Source organism: Nelumbo nucifera, chromosome 1 (genome assembly GCF_055504915.1).
Source record: "Nelumbo nucifera cultivar China Antique chromosome 1, China Antique-T2T, whole genome shotgun sequence".
Lineage (NCBI taxonomy): Eukaryota > Viridiplantae > Streptophyta > Magnoliopsida > Proteales > Nelumbonaceae > Nelumbo > Nelumbo nucifera.
In genome coordinates, this window is record NC_142649.1 from 89,102,694 (window position 1) to 89,126,813 (window position 24,120).

The window sequence follows — 24,120 nt, forward strand, 5'->3', positions numbered from 1 at the left end:
GATATTTGGACTTCTAATTTAATATAAGTTATAATTGTGTTACCAATCATATTATTGATGAAAACTAGCTTTTACAAAAAAGAATTTTAAGTTTTACTAGGCTTGAATGGCCACATACTGGCCCAACTATTGTTGAAAGTATTTTAAATACTTTACATGCTTATGGAATTGACAATAAACTATTTTCTATTAGTTTTGATAATGCTAGTAATAATGATTGAGTAATAAATATTTTAAAATTTCAATTAAAACAATTTTTAAATGGTAAATTATTTCATATCAAATGTTCGCATCTTAAATTTATGTATTCATGATGCTTTAAATATTATTTCTAATCATATTTCTAAAATTAGAAATTGTATTATATATATTAAAAGTTCTGGAGCAAGAAACTAATAATTTAAATATTTATGTCAAAATTATGATTTAAAATATAAATATTTTGTTTTAGATGTTAAACATAAATGAAATTCTATCTATGCTTTGTTAGAAAGTTGTATTTCTATCAAACAAATTCTTACTGATTTTTATAATGCAAAAATGCCAAATGATATTATAATTGAGGAAGACTAGGAAATGACCATTTGTATAAAAGGTTTTTTAAAACATTTTTATGATACAACTAATGAATTATCAAGTGTTTATTACTCAACTTGTTGTAATTTAGCTTATCAATTAATGATGATTAGTGATTGTTTTGCAAAATATAGAAACAATTCACAACTTAAAAATATTGTTGAAATAATGGAATATAAATTTAAAAAATATTGAGAGAACATTTATCCTCCTTATTGCTTAGCTATAATATTAAATCATAGGATTAGGAAAGATGGTTTACATATTTTAATTGAAACATATTGTCAAATATTGAAATTGGAAATAAAAAAGAAGATATTAATAATTTATTATTTGAAATGTATAATTTATATGAAACTGAAATAACAGGGCACAAGAATTCTATAACTTGTGTAAGTGCATCTTCCACTTCTAACACTAGTTCTAGTAGTGGAAAAGAAAATTTTTGACATCTAATAAGTAAGATGCAGAAATCTACTGTCTCTTCAACAAATTCATTTACTGAACTTAATTTTCATTTACAAGCAAATTTTTCTAGTTTAGATAATTCCTTTACCTCGAAGGAAATGAATAATTTTAATATTTTACCCTGGTGGAGTGAACATGAAAAAAATTATCCAGTTCTCGCCGCCATGGCATGTGATTTACTAACCCATTCGGTGTCTATAATTCTATCGTAGTCTTATTTAAGTGTAGGTACTAGGGTGTTGGACGACAAGAGAAGCTGCATGAATAATGAAAGTCTGAAAATATGCATCTACTTTAAAGATTTGTTGGATGTTGAGGATATGGTACAAGACAAAGGAGGGCATGGCACTGCACTTGATGTTTCACCTGAAGTGGATGATCAAAGTCAAGGAAATGGAGGTCAAGGTGGATCTTAAAGAAAATGATGAAATCCATATTTTTTGTATACTCAATGGTTGTATAACATTTTTTCAAATTATTGTAAATTTTATTTAAATTACTTGATATTTTTTCAATAATGTAAATTTTTATTTTCAAGTTGTATCTATATTTTATTAATTTATTCCATTTTTCATATTTCATTCATCCAACCATTGTATGATTTGTATCATTCAAATTTAAATGAAATAAAATTCCTATTTTTCTTCCAATTTGTTGTCTACTTTGAGTCTTTGTCTCTTTGACTTTGTATTTGGTTAAGTATTTTTTTTCATTTCTTTGTTAGATTTCTTATTTTTCAAATAGTCTCAAAAGAAAGTCAAGTATTTTAATTTTACTTAGCAAAGAAATAAAAAAAATAATGATGTAAAAAAAAACAGTATGGTCTGGTTCGGCCCAAGCCCAAGGCCTGCCCTGTGGCTCAGCCCAAGATGGCCCAGGCCTATGGCACAACACAACATAGCACAAGCCAACATGGGCTTTGGCCGTGGGCTGTGCCGGGCCAACCCCCCAAATTATCCCATGGGAGGGAGGCTTGACTCGCGGGCCAACACAGCACGACCCACACTTTGAGCGGGCCGTACATGGGCTATGTCGTGCCAACCCAGCATGACTCGTTTTACAGCTCTACCTAGTCCAATCAGATAGGGGTGTCCATTGTTCGGTTAACCGAACCATGGACAATTTTTGCAAATTGAACCAGCGGTCCTATCGGTTTTTCAATTTCTACAAACCAAAACCGAATCAGTACCACCGGTTAACCGGTCCGTCAGTTTCATTTTTTGACTAGTTCGATTCTTTGGTTCTTTGGTTTTTTATATTTATAATATATATTATATAAATATATGTATATATATAATGCATATATATTTATATATAATATATAGAAAATATGTGATATATATTTAAAATATATAAAATATACATATAAATATATATACCGGTTGATTCGGTTAACCGTTGATTTTTTTCTAGGGTAACCGAAAGCCGAATCAGTCCTTCGATTTTTCAAGAATACCAAATCGAAACCAAACCGATCAATTTGGTTAACTGCATTTTCCGATTCAATTTTTTTGGTTTAATTCAATTTTTCGGTTTTTCAGTTTTTCATGAACACACCTACTACTATCAGATGATAATAAGATGATAATAAACACTGAGAATCACTTGGCATTTGATGTAAAGGTTACTTACCGTTGCTAATTGCTAATTGTAAACTAAATACTTTATTAAGTAGTATACAATATAACACTACATAACAGCACAAGGTTTACTAGTTTCAAGGGGGTGCGCGGGTGGATCAGGGCGGTTCGAATTTGAAACCATCCATCCAAATTCAACCTTCTTATAAGAAGCTGGTTAGCAGCAGCCAGCAGATGATAGGCGGACATCCAAATTTCAGCCAGACCCATATTAAATCTTCAAATAACAGTAACTTCTGCTTATTTGCCGGTGTAAATGCATGGGAGTAGAAATGAGGCTGTGTAAAATCTGGTTTACTTTTGCTTCTGGTTTGACATTGGTTTGTTTGTTTGTGAGGAATAAAATGAGAAGAAAACAATGTGATTGTCACTAAAAGTGAAAGAAAATGGAGGACTGAAAATAATAAAGTAGGAAGTAAAATGATGTGATCCCCGCTTTTTATATAGGAGAAAAGTTAGGGGGAATGTGGTGAAAATTTTGCATTCCAAGGGCTGGTGTAAAATTTGCATTGTACATGAGTGCAAATGTGATAGGAAGTGGAAATTTTGCATTAGGTAAGTGTGCAAATAATCATGATTACAAGTTAATGCTTTAGTTGTGGGAAGAGTACAAATGCAAATATATAAGGCTCGGTTTGGGAAGAGTACAAATACAAAATATAAAGTTTTACACTCAAAATATTTGTATTTCCATTCCTTTCAAGCTGAGCCTAAGGGATTCGACTCTAAACCGGGTGCAAAAATTTGCATCCATTTCAGATTTGCACTGCAAATAGAGTCAATGGGTATACTGGCTAGTAGGAGTGGCAATGAGGCGGGGACCATACTCCTTACCCTGATCTTGACTTTTAAATAAATTTTCATTCCCGACTCCGATCCTTGTTGGGGATAAAAATGACCCTCCATCCCCAATTCTCGATTGGGGTGTATTCCTCATCAGGTACCCAAATCTCCACAAATTTTAAATTAAAATTATTTTTAGAAAATAGATTAACTTAAAATAAGAAAAATTTTCTTAAAATATAAAAACATTTTAAATGTATTTTGATATATAATATAAATATCATAATGGTATATATATCAAGGTTGGGATAGGGCGGAGAATTCACTATGCATCCTCATCCCCATCCCCACCAAGGCAATCTCCATCCCCGATTCCATTGGATCGGGAAAGCCATGCATTGATGAGGATGGGGAAAATTACCATCCGTATTGGCTAAGGCAATAAAGCTAACGGTGAAGTACACTACACTCCACCACAAAAATCTGAAATTACAGTCCCCTATACTCTATTAGTAGTCCCCCTATAAACCGCATCATTCTCATAAATTTGGTATCAATCCGCAGTCAAGATTCATCCCACCTATATGGTAGGGCTAAGAATTCTAGGGCTGGTTGAAAAGTCATTCTCCCTAAAACTAATAAAATATTATCTGTTTATTTTGAATCTGATCTAAGGTTATCTGAATTGATGATCCCTCTGGAGGTTGAATGAATAACCACTCCAATTTGATCGAATATGATTGGAAGATAATATTGTACCTATATAAAATAAACATATTTTTCCATTAGCAAAGTTGGTATAGATACCGTCTTTACTAAAGAGTTTATTCTGATAAGTTTGAGTCATTATCAGTTCATTTTATTGATAATATACCGCATGATATTCTAATCATATAACATATTATATGATACTCTAATCATGTTTAGTTTAATTTATTTATCATCGTCATCATTTAAGCCTTGTCCCAATTATTAATCTACTTTATTATTGGTATTAAAAATAACTTAATTCGGTCTGAATTTGATCGCAATGTGGTCAGACTCGGGGTGGCTGGACGGTTGAACCATGAGAGATAAGGAATCAGTAGATAAAATGGATTTTGGTATTAAGCTTAATTTGATATGAAATAACTTTAAAATATAATATATATATATATAATATTATATTATTTTTTGAATTTTCTTTGTTTGGGAACTTTAATCAAATGTTCAAACCAAACGGTCCAACTGTTTGAACCATGACCCAATGACAAAAATGGTTTTATTTCTAATTCAAATGTGATATCATAATATTATTTCCACTTGGAATCTGTTGCTTTCCACGCTGTGTAAACTGCTATTATATAATCAATCACTATGAACGTGCCTGCCTGCAGTGTTCAGCACAGAAGATCTGGGCTCTATTTTATTGCTTGTAGGACTATTCTGCCACTGGGTTTAAGAATGGTATATATATCCCTAGTATATATGCTACATTTTTCTTTTTAAGCCCCAAAATGGGGCAGACAAATAGCCATTTTAAAATTTTAATTAACAAAATGCAAAAGTATAACCAGGGCAGGGGACCAAAACAGAGTTTACATTTGAGCCCTACATGCACATGTCAGTATGCATTTGGATCATCTTTTGAAGTTCTCATTTGGAGATGTTTCCAATACACGGTTGGGGTGTACTGCGAGGTGCTCGTGGGACATGCTCTATGGGGTGCAGATGTGAATTCACCAAAACTTTACCTCATCACTGAGTACCAATGGTCATTAGCTAGGTTTTTTGCTATTAAGAGACAATCCCAAGACAAAATATGAGAGCAGATCTGGTACCCACAAGAGGCTACCAACATTGCTTCCAACATAATTTATAATCAGACATCTCAAATATGAGAGTTTGGCTTCGGTTAGTGCAACGCCCGTTAGAACAGCCACTTGCAATATTGTATTGGAAATATTCTCCCATGAAATAAAATACATAAGTATGGAGATATTCCCAATGCAAAACTGTAAAAGACTGTTCAAACAAGCATTGCACTAACTGAAGCTGAACTCCAAAGGTCTTTTCCACACTCCACAGTAGCAATCCATCAATATGGCGACATACATGTATGAAACATGTTCAAGATGTATGACTATATAGATCATGTTGAGAGCAATATTCGTAGCATTATATAGGTAGCAGATTCAGACTTGATAGAAAACATCCCTATGTTTTTGACTCAATCTAGATCTCCTACCCATACCTACCCACAAGATATTACAGTTGTACAAGAGGAATATCTTTCTATGAATGACAATATGTAAATATTGAAGATATTCTCAATGTACAGCTGTAGTGATGTGTGCTCATGTGGGTTATTGTGGGAAGAGATCCAAACACGTTTTGACCTCCTAAATTATTTCCCAACAAACTAATGACCCAGTAGCTAAATTAGTCAGTTGGTATACCGTATACCTTCAGATATGGAAACACGGATCAAAACCTGTACGACTGCAGGTTTTCCGTGGTAAGATCAATGGACCTCGTTCTCGATAGCCCTCCTTAATTGGTTGTTGAAATTGGGACTCCGTATACCTTCAGATATGGAAACACGGGATCAAAACCTGTACGACTGCAGGTTTTCCGTGGTAAGATCAATGGACTCGCTCTCGATAGCACTCCTTAATTGGTTGTTGAAACTGTTGATGAAATCGGATTTGATCCTCTCACTCACAGTCCTTTGCAACCTTGTAAGGGGTATTCATAGTTTGGTTAATCCAACTATGGGTAATTTTTGTAAATTGAACTGGTGGTATCGATTTTTTCATTTTTCTAAATCGAAATCAAATCAGTACTATCGATTAATTGGTCTGTTGGTTTCGGTTTTTGATCGATTTGGTTTTTTGGTTTTTTATATTTATAATATATATTATATAAATAGATTATTATAAAAATGTATAATATATAATATATAATATATTTATAAATAGATTATTATAAATATAATATAAGTATATATTTATATATAATATATAAAAAATCTGTGACATATATTAAAAATATATGTACTAGTCGATTCGGTTAACTACATTTTGTGGTTCGGTTTGATTTTTTGATTTTTCGATTTTTCATGGACACATTGGAAAAAAAAACATACAAGTAGGAAATGTTCTCAATGTATGGCTGTGAAATGGTATGAACACAGTATAAGCATTATCTTTGAGGACTGAATCCCAATGTTTAGAGAACCAAATAGGGCATTGACCCAACAAAGGCAGAGGGTTCATGGGTCAGAGGTCCAACCAGGGTCGAACCGTGCTGATATAATAAATAAATAAATATATATAATAAATAAAATTCAAAAAATTACTAAATATGAAGAAAAATTTATCCAAAATAGAAACAAGTCAATAACACTACAAACTTTCAGAGTTGAAGACAATATATCACACAATGAAAACAAACACATCAACAATCCAATAAAATTCAAGACTCAGTCCTACTTATAACCACCATCATCACTGGTATAATCAACACCGAATGGATCACCAATCAGCCCAAATCCAATATCACCACCTGCATTCCCAAATGATTCCAAATCTACTCTTTCAGACAACTCCATCACATCATCTTCCTCATTACCATCTACAAAAAGAAATGACAAAAACCTCCATCACATCATTATCATCCTGATACACCGGTGAACAGAGTCCACGGTGGGAAGAAGAAGAAGAAAAAGAAGAAGAGGAAGAGAGAGTACCTGTTGGCGGCAACTGTAATGGCGTTGGCAGTATTGATCGGTGGCGGAGTAGGAGGCGTTGGTGGTGGTGTTAGCCTGGTAGGTTAGGTTTGAACTTTGAACAGAGAGAGATTAGAGAAGATTGATCATCGATGGTTTTGAGGTTTACTATTTTCTTTTCTTTGGTTGGGTTGGAACTTGAGACCTAAGGGCCTATTTGGCACAGTTTTACATTTTTTTTTTGTTTTTATACACTAAATGTGAAAGTGGAAAAAAACTGGCCGATTATACAACATTGGGACCGGTTCTACGGTTTGCCAATTGAACCGGATGGGTGACCCGTTATTCACAGTTTTTTTACATACCGGTTTTGGGGGTATATCCGGACCGGTAAGGGGCTGGGCCATGGTCCAACCAGTTCAATCGGCTGGTCCGGTCCGGTCCGGTTTTCAGAACATTGCTGAATCCGATCTCTGACAGTGTACATGCATTTGTAAAAGTTTGGATTTCCTCATACAGCAGGCGTAGGCCAAAAGAAACAATTTAAAATGCTTTATGATAAGTTAATGGTTTGGATTTGTTGCAACTTCCAATATTTGTTGTAAATATTTAATTTGCTTCTAAATTAACTATTATTAGCGTTAGTTTGATGAACCCATCACATAACCATTGCTATTTTAAAAATTTTATTTTATTTTTAAAAAAGAACATGCCATCATTTATTTATTCTCTATTATTTTTCCTGTTATTTCTAATCCTTGTGACCTCAGCACAGTGACCCTTACATCTCAACTACCGTTACTGCGTTACACATATCTCACCAAAGAATGTGATGTGGTATTGTATATAATTGTGTTATGCATCAAAATCTTTATGTGATAATTGTGCTAAAATTTTAGAATAATTGTATAATTATTGTAGTGTTCTTAAAAGAGAGTTTATGTATCTTGTTGTTAGTGTCCAGTTCATTGACTTGTAGCATAGGAAGTCTTTACAAGCATTAATATAGACTACCATTATATCCATATGAAAGAAAGAGAAACTAAACCTCTCTACATATCAAGGTTCAGAGTATTGTCTAATCTGGTTGATGCTCAATTGCTCATTGTCCTTTTTGCTGTATTTGGTTCACTAGTATAAATGTATGGGAATGCAAATGAAAAAAAAAATGTAAATTCTTATTTAATTTTGTCTTGAGTTTTACTTTATTCTGCTTCTATGTCTTAGTTTACTTCTTTTGTACTACAATCAAACAAGATAAGTTAAAATTTGAAACAACAATAGGATAGAATTTACACTCAAATCATTTGCACTGTGCAAATTTATTTGCATTGCAACCAAATACAGCTTTATTTTTTGTTAGAGTAAAAATTTATTTAGGAACCTCACCTAATAGTTTCAGTAGTTTAATGGTTCTTTGATATGGTATTAGAGCATGTTTAATCAAGTGGTTTATTTGAGCATGAGATATGGATAACCATTTTCTTCCTTGAAACTTTTTATATTTGACAGCACATAAGCATGTTAAAATTTTAATTAGGGTCATTTAATAGAATGCCCCTTATAGTTTATTAGATTTACTTAAACCCACCTTATAGTTTTCATTTTACTAAAACACCCTTGTAATTTGCAACCTATAAGGATATGGGCCCATAATTGTTTATACCAAAAATACCCCTAACATTTCTTTATACAGAAAATAAAATTAACAAAATAGAGTGGTTGTTTATCTTATTAGGGATAAAAATGATATTTTATTTTATTTTCTTTTGATTAAGTTTATTCAAAGAGACATTAGTGTCAAAATTGTCATTTTCCAGTCATCTAATGAAAGATCGATTAAGTAAGTCGATTGCAAATTATAGGGGGTTGTTTTAGTAAAATGAAAAATATAAGATAGGTTTTAGTAAATGACCCTTTTAAATACTATTTAAAACTTTTAATCCCACGGTTCCTACCTAAGATAATTAAGTGACTTTGAAAATAAAAATTATATTTATATATATAAATATATGTATATATATAATAAACACAAAAAATTATGATATTTTAAACCTCGTCAGACACATATTTTGCTAAAGGCCAAGTCAGCGTTTCAGTTTATATATTATTGTTGCAATATGAACATTGTAATTCTTTTTTTTTCTTTCTTTCTTTCTTTCTAGGCATATGAGTATTTACTTATTTTAGTGGTCTATCACTTATGTTTTTTTTTGTCTCTCAAGGTCAAGGATATGTAATATTGGTGGCTTGGTTGAATGAAATTGCCTTATTTTAGAAGAAAAAATATTACTTGACTATGTATAATATTTGTTTATGAGCATTCCTCCACCCTCATATCATATTTGCATTTTATATAAAAAAGAGAAGGGTGGGCTTAAATTGGATTAGGTCGCATTCGGTTCTGAAATTAGGCTACGAGGCCGGGGCCTCCAAGTCTTATCTATAGCCTGTACTCAAAAAATCCAAAATTAACATTCATATATGTCCAAAGGCTCAGTTTGGAAGAAATACAAATATGTATAATATAAAATACATAATTTTGTACTCTACATATTTGCATTTATTTTCCTTCCAAACTGAGCTCAAGTTGCAAATCAGTGATTATGAGTAAGTAAAGGCTCGAGTCAATAAAGTGGGGCTTATCAGCAATAGAGAATTGTCCCTTTATGATGCTCATAAGGCCTCAAATTCCCGTAAAAAGGGCATGAGGATGATCCTATTAGATTTTGGGAAGTAAGATGGATAGGTCAGCAGCCTCTCAAAGTGGACCCACCCATGTAATGATTTATATTAAATTTGGGAATTGAAAAGAAGAATAATTAGTAAGGGTGATCATGGGCCGGATCAGGCTTAGAAGGTTGTAGGGTGTAGCTACCAATGGACAGAGATAGAAGCTCGTCAGTTGGCGCTAAAGGCAATGGCTCTTCAGCGGGCTATAGAAACTATGATAATAAATTCACAGTGAAAGGCACGGGTCCCATGCTTATTACTACTAACGTGGAATCTTATCATTGATTTCCACAACCCGTTGAACAGCCATTGTGTTCAGATAATCCTTGCTTGGTTATCATTGGTTATCATTGAAGGAGATCCACAGCTTGTCGTTGATGGTGTTATGGATGTGAGTGATCCCTGCTTGGGGGATTAGATGAATCATTGAGAGGTACTATGATGTTTGCAGAAGTTTCAGGCTTAATACGCAATATTCTCACTCCTTGTGTGAAGCAAATGCAGTGGCTGATTGGCTGGCAAATGCTGGCCATGGCGATCCTGATCCTCTTCCTATTAGGAATCGCTGGTCTTTATTTGTTTAATTGCTGGGGACTGGGGTCAGACTATGTACCCCCAGACTTATATAGCCTCTCGTTCTTTCTTCCTTCTTATAGATAGATAGATGGATAAAAATAGATATATAGATAAAAATCACAATGAAACTATGCTACTTTCCTTCATCGGAGAGGATGAAGGCCCATTGCTATAGAAATGGATTTGGGCTTCTCATATTATTCCTACCAAAATATGCTACTTTCCCTTAGGGGTGAATTCGAGCCGAGCTGAGCCGAATAGTATGAGGCTCGAGCTCGGTTCATCAAGTTAGTACAAAGCTCGAGCTCGGCTCACCAAGTTAGTACAAGGCTCGAGCTCGAATTCGGCTCGAGCTAGAACCTTGAGCTCGACCTCGGCTCGAGTCAAAAACTCATAAGCTCGAGCTCGATTTGAGAAAAAAAGTTATATAAAAAAAAATAATATATAAAAATATTTTTATTTGATATTTAAAAAATTAAGAATTATAATAATTAAGAATTGTAATATTTTTATTATATATATCTATTAGGCTTGAGCTCAACTTGTTTATTCCTAGCGTTTGTAAATTGGGCTTGGGCCTGAGCCAAGCTGAGTTTTTCATGAGCCGAGCTCGAGTAAGTCGTGAAGAGCTCGGCTGGTGGCCACCCCTACTTTCCATGGGTTGTATTTGTAGACAAAGATCCTTGCTATCAATCATTTGATATCAAGAGCCCTTCAAATCTCTCACTCTCTCTCTCTCTCTCTCTCTCTCTCTCTCTCGCTGAGAGGTCTTTGTTTGTTGCAGTATGTCTAACTAGGGCCAGGTTAATTGGCTTATGTTGATTTCGATATTTGTCCAATTCAGACCCTAAGTAGTCCTGACATCCAAGGCTCTAGCAGTGGCAATTGGGTGGGTTGGGTTGGGTTTAGTTTGGGTTGAGCTTCAACCCAACCCACCTAACATGCCAACCCATTAATGACTCAGTTATATAAAATTAAATGGGTTGGGTTCAACCCAAACCCACTTTAACCCAATCCAACCCGCCCAACCCCATTAATCTTATATTTATGTATTTAAAACAAAAAACTAACTCTCTCTTAACAAGTAAGTTTGTCATAGCTTGGTGGTAATAATAGTTGTTATTTTCACAAGTGGTGAATGTTCAAATCACAGTACATGCATGTTATTTTTACAACAAAAGATGTTGTAGGATTTATTCATCCTCTTCTACAACCCTTGAATATCTTTTTCTTCCCTTTTCAAAGCCTTCTCCACCAAAAAACCTTGTTATTTCTCCAAAAGCCTTAGAGAGCAAAAGAAAGATTGAGAGCTAGACCTTATTCATTGATAACCCAAAGACAAGTTGGCTTCCAAGGTGAGTCAATCTTTGGTCTTTTCTACTTTTCTTTCATTTTCCTTTATTACTGTGGATGCCCACCTCATGAGGAAAATAACCCATATTGTAACAGGGTGTATGTTGGGCAGTCAAGAAACATCTAAAAAAAGGACATGGTAAAAAATGCATATGTTGAGGTGGATATGAAAATTTAGAAATGATAAGATCAGAAATGAAGTCATTTAGAGAAATCTAAGAGTGACTCTATTGGATAATAACATGAGAGCTGAGATGGTTTGGTATACAAGCATAAAACACCATGTGCAACACTCTTAACAAGAACCGATCTATTATAGGTTGAAGGGGCTACAAGGGCTAGAGGTAGAATTAAAATGGCATTGATTGAAGTAGTAAGAAATTATTTAAGTGTTTATTATATTACAATATATAGGTATGATACTAAACAGAACATAATGGCAAAAGAGGATTCATGTAACCAATCCCATATAGTTGGTGACAGGATCTACTGCCAACAGAAAGCATTTTAACAAACTGAAAGGATGGCACTAAACCATGCGTTAAAACTTAGACATCTTTCCATGAATGTAACATACAAGTATGAGAGATGTTCTTGATGATGTGCAGTTGGATATCATTTTGTAAGTGTGTTAAAACACCTTTTGCTAGGATTGGTTGGATGTCTTTCTTGATGGCAAAACAGGTTTCATGTTGTTATCTCAGTGTGTTAAAACACATTGAAAAAACAATTTTTTTTTTATAAAGAAAACACTTACTATTAAAGAGAAGAAAAATTACAAGAATAGTCCAAAAAGGAAGAGATGACCAAACAACCTCTTGATCAAAAGACTTAGCTCTACAAACCATAGAATGAGCTAAACCATTAAGGTATCAACCAACATTAATTATATAGTGGTAAAATAGTGGTAAAATAGAATTCCTTTCAGCTACTTTTTTTTTTGATATTTGGTGATACAAACCACACTATTAATCCCCCCCCCCCCCCCCCCCCCCCCAAAGTTGGTGGTTGTGGGAATCAAATCCACCTCTATGCTGGAGCAAACCAGATAACATACCAACTGAACCACCCCTAAGTTGGCACTTGGGGTTCGATTGCTTGCAGTTCAATTTAGTTTGTTCTGGAACAAATACATGATAGTGCAAATTCTGGTTCATTTTTGCTTCAGGTTTCACTTTAATTGCTTTTAGTCAAACAAAAGTAGACCAGATCGAATTTCAGTTTTATTCTTCTGCACTAATACAAATACAAAGAAAGTTGCATGGGAAGAAAATGAGGCCTTAACTCAACAATCTTTATGGGCCAATCCGGTTCTTGTTTTTACAGTCATGGTTGGTGAAGTTTTGCAGTCTAACCTGAGACCTGGAATCGACGTCACATTTTCTTGTTTGGGGTGCGATTAGGGTTTCTCTATAGGAGAGCCATTGTCAGGGGTGCAACTCACTATTTGTGGAGCCGATGACTGGCTCCCTGTAATTCCTTCAGCAGAAACATGACTACTCCAGCAGGTGATCTGCTAGTGAAATCTTTTCCTATTGTAGTAAGCTCCCTCTCTCCTATCTCAGTGCCAACGCTATCTTTTCCCATCGTTGAAGCAAGTCTAAAGCAGAGAAAACCGGCGGTTTTCTTCTATGAAGAAGATTTGCAACAATCCCATGAAGTTTTCAAATGGACATTGATCGAAAAGTGTATATATGGCCGCCCAACATTACTGATGATTCAATATTCATTGTTCACTCTTTTCTTTTGAAAGGTGAGGTTTGGGTTACTTCGTCTTTGGATTCAAAACATGTTTTAATCTGTTTTGCTATAGAAGAGAATTTTTTTTTCAAAGCATAGTTGCATGATGTCTTTAAAATCAAATCATTTTTATTTAGATTATTCAAGTGGATGCCGGATTTTGTGTTTAGCTGAAAGCCATCTGTGGTTCCTGTTTGGATCAATCTCCTCTTTCTTCCAATTAACTTTTTCTTGGAAGATTTATTGCGTTCTATTGCCCGAGCCATTGGCCCAATGCTAAAGCTTGATCCTACAACTACAAATCTCTCTACAACAAATGCAACTCGGGTTTGTATTGAACTGGATCTATTGAAAAAACATCCATCTCGCTTTTGGATTGGTACTAGCCGCAATGGTTTTTCGGAAAGAAGTGGTCTATGAGTAAATTCCAAAATATTGCACTCATTGCTACAAGATCAGCCATGGCACTAACACTTGCAAGCACAATAAGGCGAACAACCGTAAGGAAGAGATTCTGGCTAGGCGGCCGACGACCATGAAAACAGCGTATAGACAATCTTCTATCAATAGGAAACTGATAGAGTTGGAAACTCCCTTAGATAAAGGAAAAATGGATCTGCCAAGATCCTTAGAGCTTTTGGATGAAAATTTAAATAAAGAATCTGAAATGCAGTTATTTTAGAGCCATTTAATGTGAGTGCTAACCCAATGCCTATTCATAAACAAGGTATTATGGTCAAAGATAACCTTTTTCTTACTGACTATAACAAACCATTTTGGGATTTTGGCAAAATGGCTAACTCAGCCCCACCAACTAAAGAATTTTAGAAGAGAGAACAACTCATCTTGACTGGTATGTTTGACCGATGGAAAAATAGTTTGGATGTTTCTCCCCCCATGGCATTTAGTTGACAATGAGGACTCTTCCATTTCACCATTACCAAATCCGATTGAGGTTTTGGTGGCCAAAGAGAAGGAAAATCCCTCGGTGACACCAGAGAATAAGGAAAATAGACAAAAAACAAAAAATTCAACTATGGCAGTTTCAAACTTGGGGCAAGATGATGGCTCTCAATCTGAAGCAAAGAGGCTTGACATTATGAAATTGAAAAGTTCAAGTGCTATGATCCAAAAACATCTTGATGCTAAACGGGATTTTAATTCAAAGCGAAAAGAGAGGGAAAGAAACTACATCTGTTACAGTTGGCATGGAAAGAAACGGGATTTTTTTCTTGTTTTTTTTTTTTTTCATTCTTGAAACCGAATTGTAAAGCAACTTCTCCCAAATGGGACTTTATGCCAATATTTCCATATATGTATTTACCAACCCCGGATCCGCTACAAACAAGCTTGTTTGCACCATTACCAGATGTACCAGCAAGTAATGTGTTTATTCTTGATTGGGTTGTATATGTCTTGTTTGTATCAGATCCTGACACAGCATTGCATGAACCCAATATGGTCCAAAAAATAACAAAATCGGCTTAGTTTCAGACGAACTGAATTAGTAGTTCAACATAATAGAAATCCTTTTGAAGTTTTACGTGTGGTTCTTACTCTCAGAAAAAAAAAAAACATAAAACAAGGATCAAATAATTCCATATAATTCCAGCTTGTAGTTGAAATGATAATAATCTCTGTATTTTTCGTTCACTTGTCTAAGAAATTTATTTCCTAAAGCAAAGAACTTTAGTTGAAGGTAGGCTGCACCGTCAGCCATTAGAGTTTGACAAGAACAGCAATCCTACTGTGGGGCTCAAGCGGCCAGCATCACATGGCCACAAGCAATACATCACGTCAAGAACATGGAAGCATGAGATCTATTATCTTCACTTTTAGTAGATGGCCCAGTGGTTTCCCGCAAAATTTTAAGCTCTACACGATAGCTACATGTCTTTTCTTGGCTCAAGTTCATACAGACAACTCCATTGGCACGACAGCTACATGTATTTGATGGGGGACCAGAATTAATGAAAGCTGCAACTGCAAATGGAGATATGGGCCGTGATTGCTGTAGCATTTGTTGTTCGTTTCTGCCTTTTGACAGCTTTTGTTTGTTATAGAAAGGCTGAAGGCGGGAAGACAGAAGGATGGGGACGATTGAATTTCTGATATATACTCTATATCAGGGAAATTTAAGCTAAATTTGGAGGATTTATCTGCATAATTAGTAGTAGTTCGACGGAAATTTCAGATGGTTAAATTAGAACTTTTCATCCATTTAATCCTTCATCACCTCATCAGAACCCACTTGTTTCTGCACTAAAGTTTCAGCAGAATTAATTTTATCAACTTACAGAAATATATCATACAAATGAAGGGTACCAATTAACACCAAAATCAATTGAACCACGCACAAACAGAATTATAATGACTGTGCCCAGAAAGAATGAGAAGTATTTCTCTTTATGTTTTGGCTAATTATTCTACCAGTGAGAAAGACTTAAATCAGTTCTATGGATATCTATTTTGCCAAGTCAAGCAACGAAAAGGATTATCTGATGATAGGTTCAGTTGATCTGGAAAAGCTAGAACAGTGCTTGCTGAGAAGCTTGGGTTTGGTGAAGTCCTCATTCTCATTCCTGATCTCCTTGAGCAGCGCTATTACATCATTCATGGTGGGTCGCTCCCCTGGGGATGGGTTTACACAGAGAAGAGCCACACCGAGTACTTGAAGCATCGCTTGGATCTGAGTACCAGATAGGCGCTGAAGCTGCTGATCAAGAATGGATGTGGCTCCTTCATCTGTTTCTCTGAGTTCCTCTCCAACCCAACTCACAATGTGGGCGCCTTCAGGCATCCTTTGATCGGTTGGTTCCATTCCAGTTAAGACCTCCAGAAGCACCACCCCAAAGCTGTAGACATCACTTTTCTCTGTGATCCTCAAACTATATCCGTATTCTGCATTGGATTAAAGGTGATAATGATCATATACCAACCCAAGCAGATTAAGAAAACAACTTGGTCATTATAATGGAACTGAGAACAATTCTACTTACCAGGAGCTATGTACCCATAAGAGCCTGCAACAGTGTGGGATGGCCTTGAGTGATCTGGGGAACTGACAAGCCTTGCAATGCCAAAATCTGCGAGATAAGCTTGGAACTGTGGACCGACCAAGATGTTGTTGGGCTTGATATCACGATGAATGATTGGAGGGATGCAGTCATGGTGAAGATAGGCCAGACCCTGAGCTGCACCCAGAATGATCTTGTATCTGGAATCCCAGTCCAAGAACACTTTCTTCTCATGAAGCAATCCATGCAAGCTCCCATTACTAATGTAATCAAACAGAAGCAACCGAGTTTTCCCATTGGTACAACATCCCAGTAGTCTCACTATGTTTTTATGTCTTATTGATCCAAGAGTCTTAACCTCCGTCGCAAACGAGTCTGTCTCTGGGAACTCACCATCCTTCAAAGGCCACAGCTTCTTCACGGCAATCACCTGCCCACCTGGAGTCTCAACGCGGTAAACAACGCCAGAGAATCCTTTGCCAACAATATTGGAATCTAACAACCTTGTTAAGGCATACTCTATGGAGAAATTCAGCTTCTGGAATGGAGTGAATTCCCATGGCAGCCCGTTCTGTTCTTCCTCATCTCTTCTAACTGCCATTCTCTGAGATCGTATGGCCAATATCATTCCCAAGAGCACGATAACTACTATCACTGTAACACTGAGTACTAAACAGAAAACATTTCTGATCGAATTTCTTCTGTGGAGATTTTCACCAGATTTGCAATGACAGTCATTTCCTTTAATGCAGAGATCTTTGTTACCATAAAAAACAGTTACAGGAAGATCTCGAAAAAACTTGGTATCAGGAGGAAAACCTGAGAAGTTATTGTATGAGACGTCCAAGGAAACAAGATTGTCCAGCATACCCAGTACTGTAAGGCTTCCTGTCAACATGTTGTGAGAAATATCCAAGGAAGCAAGCTTTGACAGATTCGAAAAACTTTCAGGAATTGGACTAGACAGAGCGTTCCAACTCAGATTTAACAGAATGTCCAATTCTTGCAAGTCACCAAGCGCGTCGGGTATCGAACCAGAGATTCTGTTACTGCTCATATCCAGCAACTCCAAATCCTTACACTGACCAAGAGATTTGGGTATCAAACCAGTAATGTAGTTATTACTTAAAGCAAGCTTATTTAAAGAAATAAGCTTCCCCAACTCCTCCGGAACAGAGCCTGATATTCTATTCATTGAAAGGTCTAAAACGTTAAGATTCCGAAGGAATTGAAAAGACGTTGGAATATTGCCTTGTAGCTCATTTTCATGCAAATCAACCATTTCTAGCTGATGGCAGTTACCAAGCTCAGGTGGGATTTCTCCAGAGAACTGATTCTCCGATAATTCAAGGAAGCTCAAACTACTTAAGAGCCCAATTTCTGATGGAATTCGGTCAGAAAACCGGTTTGATCCTAGGCGTAGACGCGTCAAGCTTGTACAGTTTCCTATCTCTGGGGGAATCTTCCCGGAAAGTCCATTGCTTAGAAGCAAAAGTTTGGTTAAATTCTTGAGATTAAACAGAGAAATGGGAACTGATCCAGTGAGGAAATTATGCGAAAGATCCAAATCTTGGAGTTTCTCACAGCTTCCCAGTTCAAATGGTATGTTTCCATGGAGCTGATTCTGCCATGCAAAGAATAGAGAAAGCTTCTTCAACCGCCCAATTTCGGATGGAATCTTACCAATGAATTGGTTATTATATAGTTCAAGGTGCTTCAGATGCGAAGAGTTGCCAATGAAAGGAGGTATCTTACCTGAAATGTTGTTATCAGAGAGAAGAAGCTCTTCTAACTCTACTAGATTTGAAAGCAATGGAGGGAGTTCACCAGTAAGATAATTCAGCGAGAGGTCTATAACCGTCAAGCTCGAACAGTTCCCAAGTGCTCCTGGTATATTCCCACTAAGGTTGTTCTTCCACAACAACAATTTCCTGAGATTTTTCAACAGACCAAATTCGTTAGGAATACTTTCAGACAGTTGGTTCTCGTGCAGAAACAGATTTTCTAAGGCTGAGCAGTTGCCCATTTCAGGTGGGATCTTGCCGGAGAGGTTTGCTGTGTAGATGGAAAGAGTTTTCAGATTCTTCAATTCTCCTATACTGTATGGGATCTTCCCTGAAATCCCAGTATGTGCAAGACCCAGAAAAGTCAGAGCTTTACAGTTTGAAATCTCTGCTGGAATTTCTCCATGTAGTCCCTGATTGCCACCAGCCCGAAATATTTCTAGACCAGATAACCTGGTCAATTCTTCAGGAATCTTTCCTGAGAATTGGTTGTCCATCAGTTCAATCTTCTGAAGCATTGAACAGTTGCCAATTTCAGGTGGAATCTCACCCTGTAAAAAGTTGGAATTCAATGACAATAATTGAAGTCGAGATAACTTCCCAATATCAGGAGGAACTTTTCCAGTAAAAGCATTGAAGCTGAGGTCGAGGGTGGCCAGCAATGACAGATTCGAGATTGCTGGTGGTATTTCGCCTGTAAGATTTGCATCAGAGAGGACAAGTGTGGTGAGAGAACTGAACGAGAGAATATGAGTAGGAAAACTAGTAGGAAGGTTGATAGAACTGATTGAGATTTCTGAAACAAACCCATCTGCTGAACACTTGACATACGCCCAATTGCATGGATTTTGGTGGGTTGCGTTCCATGAAGAGAAGAAAGAAGCAGAGGAGGATATATTGAAGGTTGAGAGCCATGAGAGGAGTGATAGACCTTCATGGTTCAAAGCAGAGGTTGGAAAGTAGACTGACACGTTTAGGAGTAGCAGAAAGAAATAGAGTAGACCGCTACACATGATGGGGTTCATAATGGTTGCGCGATTGTGTTCTTTCTCTGTACTTGCAGAGACACCAGTCAAATTTCTTCTGAATGTTTTCTCTAGCGCGAGAGTGAATAGCCCTTGGTTTTTCTCTAGAATTACAGAAACATTTGGAAGTGTAATTCATTTCTATATCATTTAAATGACTAGTGTGTCCCCTCCTAAAGATATTGAAAGATATGCACAAGCTTGAAAAGAGACAGATTCGTTTATGGTTTTAATGAAGAGGGAGAGGTTGAAGATGAGATTACAGTTGGTGGAGAGTGGTTAGGATATAAAGCATTCTTGTCTCCATTAAAAATTTTCATCATGAATTAACTGATGAGACTTCTAGTTGCCAATGAAAACAGTGCAACTAACAAACCATCATAGTTTCACACTGCAGTTGCCATGAAAACTATATATCACAGTGCAATGAAGTTACATGCTTGTCGGCGAAGGCTGTCCAACCAATGGCTTTCATACATATGAGAATCCCTTCAGCTAGAATATTAGACTTCACTCCCATGAAATAAGAAACGCCAATTTGACATTTCTACAAACAGCTCCCGTACATGCATTTTATAGTATGCTTACGGCCTCAGGTAACAATTTTATGCCAATTTGTTTTGATCAAACTAAAAAGTTCCAAGTAAAGCCAGCAATGATACCAAAACACAATCTTATTCTTTTCCCCTATTGGGCTCCCAATGTGTCCAATTCATTGTAACACAAGCGCCATTACTTTCTAGTAGGGGCTGTAAACAGATCATATTCGGATCGGATTCAACAAAATCCGAATCTGATTCAATCATTGAAAATTTGCATTTGAAATTTGATTTGTATTCGAATTTGAATTCTAACTGACTCAGATTGGATTTGGATTTAATTCAACTCTAATTTATTTTTTTTAGAATGCAAAAGAAAGTTAATTACTTATCAAATTTTATACATAATAAATTAATATAAATATAACATACTAAATTTATTATATATATATAATTATATAAATTTTTTATATTGAAATCAATATATAATATAATATAATTAGATTAATCGAATCAAATAGAGTCAAATCTGAATTCAATCTGATTACATAAATACATCATCCAAATTTAAAATAATTGGATTAAATACCAGATTGGATCATAAAATTTCATGTATCATTAAAAAGCCTACTTTATAGGGTGCAAATTGGGCACTTAGGCTGGATTAACATAAATCTTACCCAAAAAGAGTGGGATTGGGTTGGATTAGGGTTATGACTGAAAGAAAAAATATTAACCCAACACTTGTAGGTGTTGTGCCGTATTGTGCTAGTTTTCAGGGGGGTTTTCCAAAACTCTCCTTTGATATTGCTCTATTGAACTCTCACTCCCTCCGTCTCTCTCTCTCTCCAAGTGAAGATGGATGCAGTGGTGTTAGTTCATAGGTGCACGTCTTCCAATTTTGTTCTAGAAATTAGAAATTTTAAGTGTTTAATATCAAATCAGTAGTAGTGTTTGGAGTCGAAGGTCGGAGAAAACCGAAGTCAGGAGTTCTTTGAGTGGCGCATTGGTAAGCACTCTGGTTGGACTTGCAGCGAACAATCTCGGGCTAGTGAGCCTGATTTTATCCTCTTGTTGCCCTATTTTTCATCATCCTATTCCTTTTATTAGTCTTGTTTTAACCTTTTTCATCTGTAAATTAGAATTTAGCTTGGATTGGTGCCTCTTTTAGTTGACCTATTCAAATGATCATGTGGTTTTAGATTATATACTTCGATTTTTTTTTATTTAATTTGTAGTATGTAGAAGCTATGATCAGTCTCTTTTGACAACCTACAGATAGGCTTTGCAAGAAGCTAGATGCTGATGCATCTGATGGGGTGGATGTAGAGAGATGGAGTCGCTTTTCCTGCTTGACTACCAACTGCAACCATAAATGGGAGATGTTCTCCTTCCAATGATCATCGAAAATGGTAGAAGCAAATTCAAGCCCATCTCCACCTATAATATCTCCACGGTTTTTTCTTTTTTCTTTGTCTTGTGATTATGAGGCAGCATTGTAACAAGGAAGATATATAGTGGGTATATATGAATGAGGCTATGTGGGTTTCATTTCAGAAATGGAATGGTTGAACCAAAATTTTGTTTTGTTTTTATTTCTAAGATTTTTACTTTCCACCATGTATTACTATGATGTTGTTTAGATATTTGATTTAAATGTATTGCAAGCGTTTATAAATTGATATTGATCTAGATTTATCATAATTCTTTTGTTTTTTTTTTCTTATTTCAGTTGATGATCACATAGGTGTGAACATGTAACATCTGTAATCTAAAGCCATAATCTACAGTTGCTTCTCATTAGGTCTATTAGTAGACTTGGCTTTCTTTAAACCTTTAAAAGTGTGAATATATAAGAAGTGGGAAGATACAATCAAGGTTCAAAGTATTGATATGATACGAGTTTTGGTCGTATCATATCGGTATTTAGAAATGGTTGATACATACTTTTTTTTAGTTTTTTTTTTCAAAGTTTAGTATTTTGGGAAGTTTATAAGATATTTTTTATTATTAAAAAAATTGGGTGTCCAAAACACCTGGAAACAGGTGTTTCGGACTGTATCTTTTGATACGATACACCCTGTATCAAGCGTATCGTATCAGTACTTTGAACCATGGATACAAGGTTATTGATTTTAGTAAATTCTTAGGTACTAAGGCTCAGTTTGGAAAGAGTACAAATGCAAATATGTACAGCATAAATACATACAAAATAATACACAATATAAGACTTTGCACTCTATATATTTGCATTTGTACTCCTTCCAAACTCAGCCTAAAGAACAATAGTTGAAAAATTGGAAGTTTTGAAATTTAAAATTTACATAGACTAATTTATCAAATCCCATTTGAGATGATTAACCATTTATCAATTTTAATTTGTCATGTGTCTTTTAGCATGGGCACTGCACTGCAAGGGATGTTTCAGACATTTCCATGGGTAGTGTTCTCTCCCTCTCAAATCAGTGTTTCTCTTCTTTATTACAACATTAATTAATTTAAACATGATAAATTAATTAAATTACTAATTTAATTAAATACTTAATTTAAACATGATAAATCAATTAAATTAATAATTTCATTACATACTTAAATTACATTAATTACTCAAAAAGTTCAAATAGTAACATTAAGCATATTAATTTAGTATAAATCTATTAAAAAAAGTTAGTACAATTTGATTTGGTAAATTTGTTTAATTTAACCTAAAGATCTTGCCCAAGCTTAACTTTGAAAAATTTTCTAAATTATTCAATTAATATAAACATGATAAATTAATTAAATGACCAATTTCATTACATACTTTTATTAAGTCATATTTGGGCAAGCATAACTTGGAAAAATTTTCTAAATTTGGCAGTTAGGCAAATTAACCATGTTAATTTAGTGTAATTTAATTAGGTAGGTCTGTTTAATTTAACCTAATTGATTAGACATGATAAATTAATTAAATAACTGATTTAATTATATACTTCATGGAGAGAGAGAGAAACATATACCAACTATTTACCAAAAAAAAAGAAAAGCAGCCCCTGCTAGCTCTTATTTTTATTGCGGAAGGGGAAATGCAGAGGGTTGACATGTGGCTGCCTTGGAAAGGGCTCCTCTCTCGTTTCTTAATTCTAATTAGTCATTTCCCCTCCCGTTCTTTAAAACGATTTTACATCTGCTTCCCACAATGCCCCACAGCACATCTCCACCTTGTATTGGGAACATTTCCCAATAAATGCGTAGATTATGAGACATCACTGAGAAATGTTATGTGCTGTGGGGCGTTGTAGGTGACTACCTTATTAATAATTATTAATAATATATATACAAATTTATAATGAAAAGAAGTAACAAAATAGTCAACTCTGTCTTGGTAACTAACACAAGTTCTGATCTTTTTGTTTCACATAAACATGGTAATATTTTTAATTCATAATTTTCTTAAAATATGATTATTTTATTATTGAATAATTATGTATTGTTGTTTTTTGTCCAAATAGATAACACAAATTCTGATCTTTTTGTTTCACATAAACATGATAATATTTTTAATTCATAATTTTCTTAAAATATGATTATTTTATTATTGAATAATTATGTATTGTTGTTTTTTGTCCAAATAGATAACACAAATTCTGATCTTTTTGTTTCACATAAACATGATAATATTTTTAATCATAATTTTCTTAAAATATGATTATTTTATTATTGAATAATTATCAAATAATCATATGATGATTGGATGGGGATGATCTGAATCCAATCTGATTTTTAATCGGATCCTACTATCTGATCCGATCCAAAACTTTAATAATTATTAATTATTAATAATACAAATTTCTAATCAAAAGAAGTAAAAAAAAAATCCACTCTATCTTGTTAACTGAAATTCTGTATATTATTGTTTTTTCTGTGAGCAGATAACACAAATTCTGATCTTTTTGTTTCACATACGCATAATAATATTTTTAATTCACAATTATCTTAAATTATGACTATTTTACTATTGAGTAATTATCAAATAATCATATGATGATCAGATGGGGCCAAGGGGATGATCTAAATCCAATATGATTTTTAATCGGATCCTATTATATAGCCCAGATCCAAAAGTTGAAATAGATATATCTGAATCCAATAACATATGAGATCGGATTGGATCAATGATCCAATACATTTGCACCCT

The 24,120-nt window shown here is 34.8% G+C and overlaps 1 protein-coding gene across 2 annotated transcripts; it reads right to left on the bottom strand.

The window, feature by feature from the left end:
* Window positions 1-15,829: 15,829 nt before the first annotated feature.
* LOC104587929 (uncharacterized) lies at window positions 15,830-19,927 on the bottom strand. Of its 2 annotated transcripts, XM_088888156.1 has the most exons (3): window positions 19,187-19,926; window positions 16,578-19,073; window positions 15,830-16,479 (listed from the first exon to the last, which is right to left on the bottom strand). In XM_088888156.1, the coding sequence occupies exons 1-3, from the start codon at window positions 19,314-19,316 to the stop codon at window positions 16,073-16,075; spliced, it is 3,033 nt and encodes a 1,010-aa protein (XP_088744282.1). In that variant the 5' UTR covers window positions 19,317-19,926; the 3' UTR covers window positions 15,830-16,072. The 2 variants fall into 2 exon arrangements, with proteins under 2 accessions (XP_088744282.1, XP_010244005.1); XM_010245703.3 differs by having other exon boundaries at window positions 16,578-19,927.
* Between the last annotated feature and the right edge of the window lie 4,193 nt (window positions 19,928-24,120).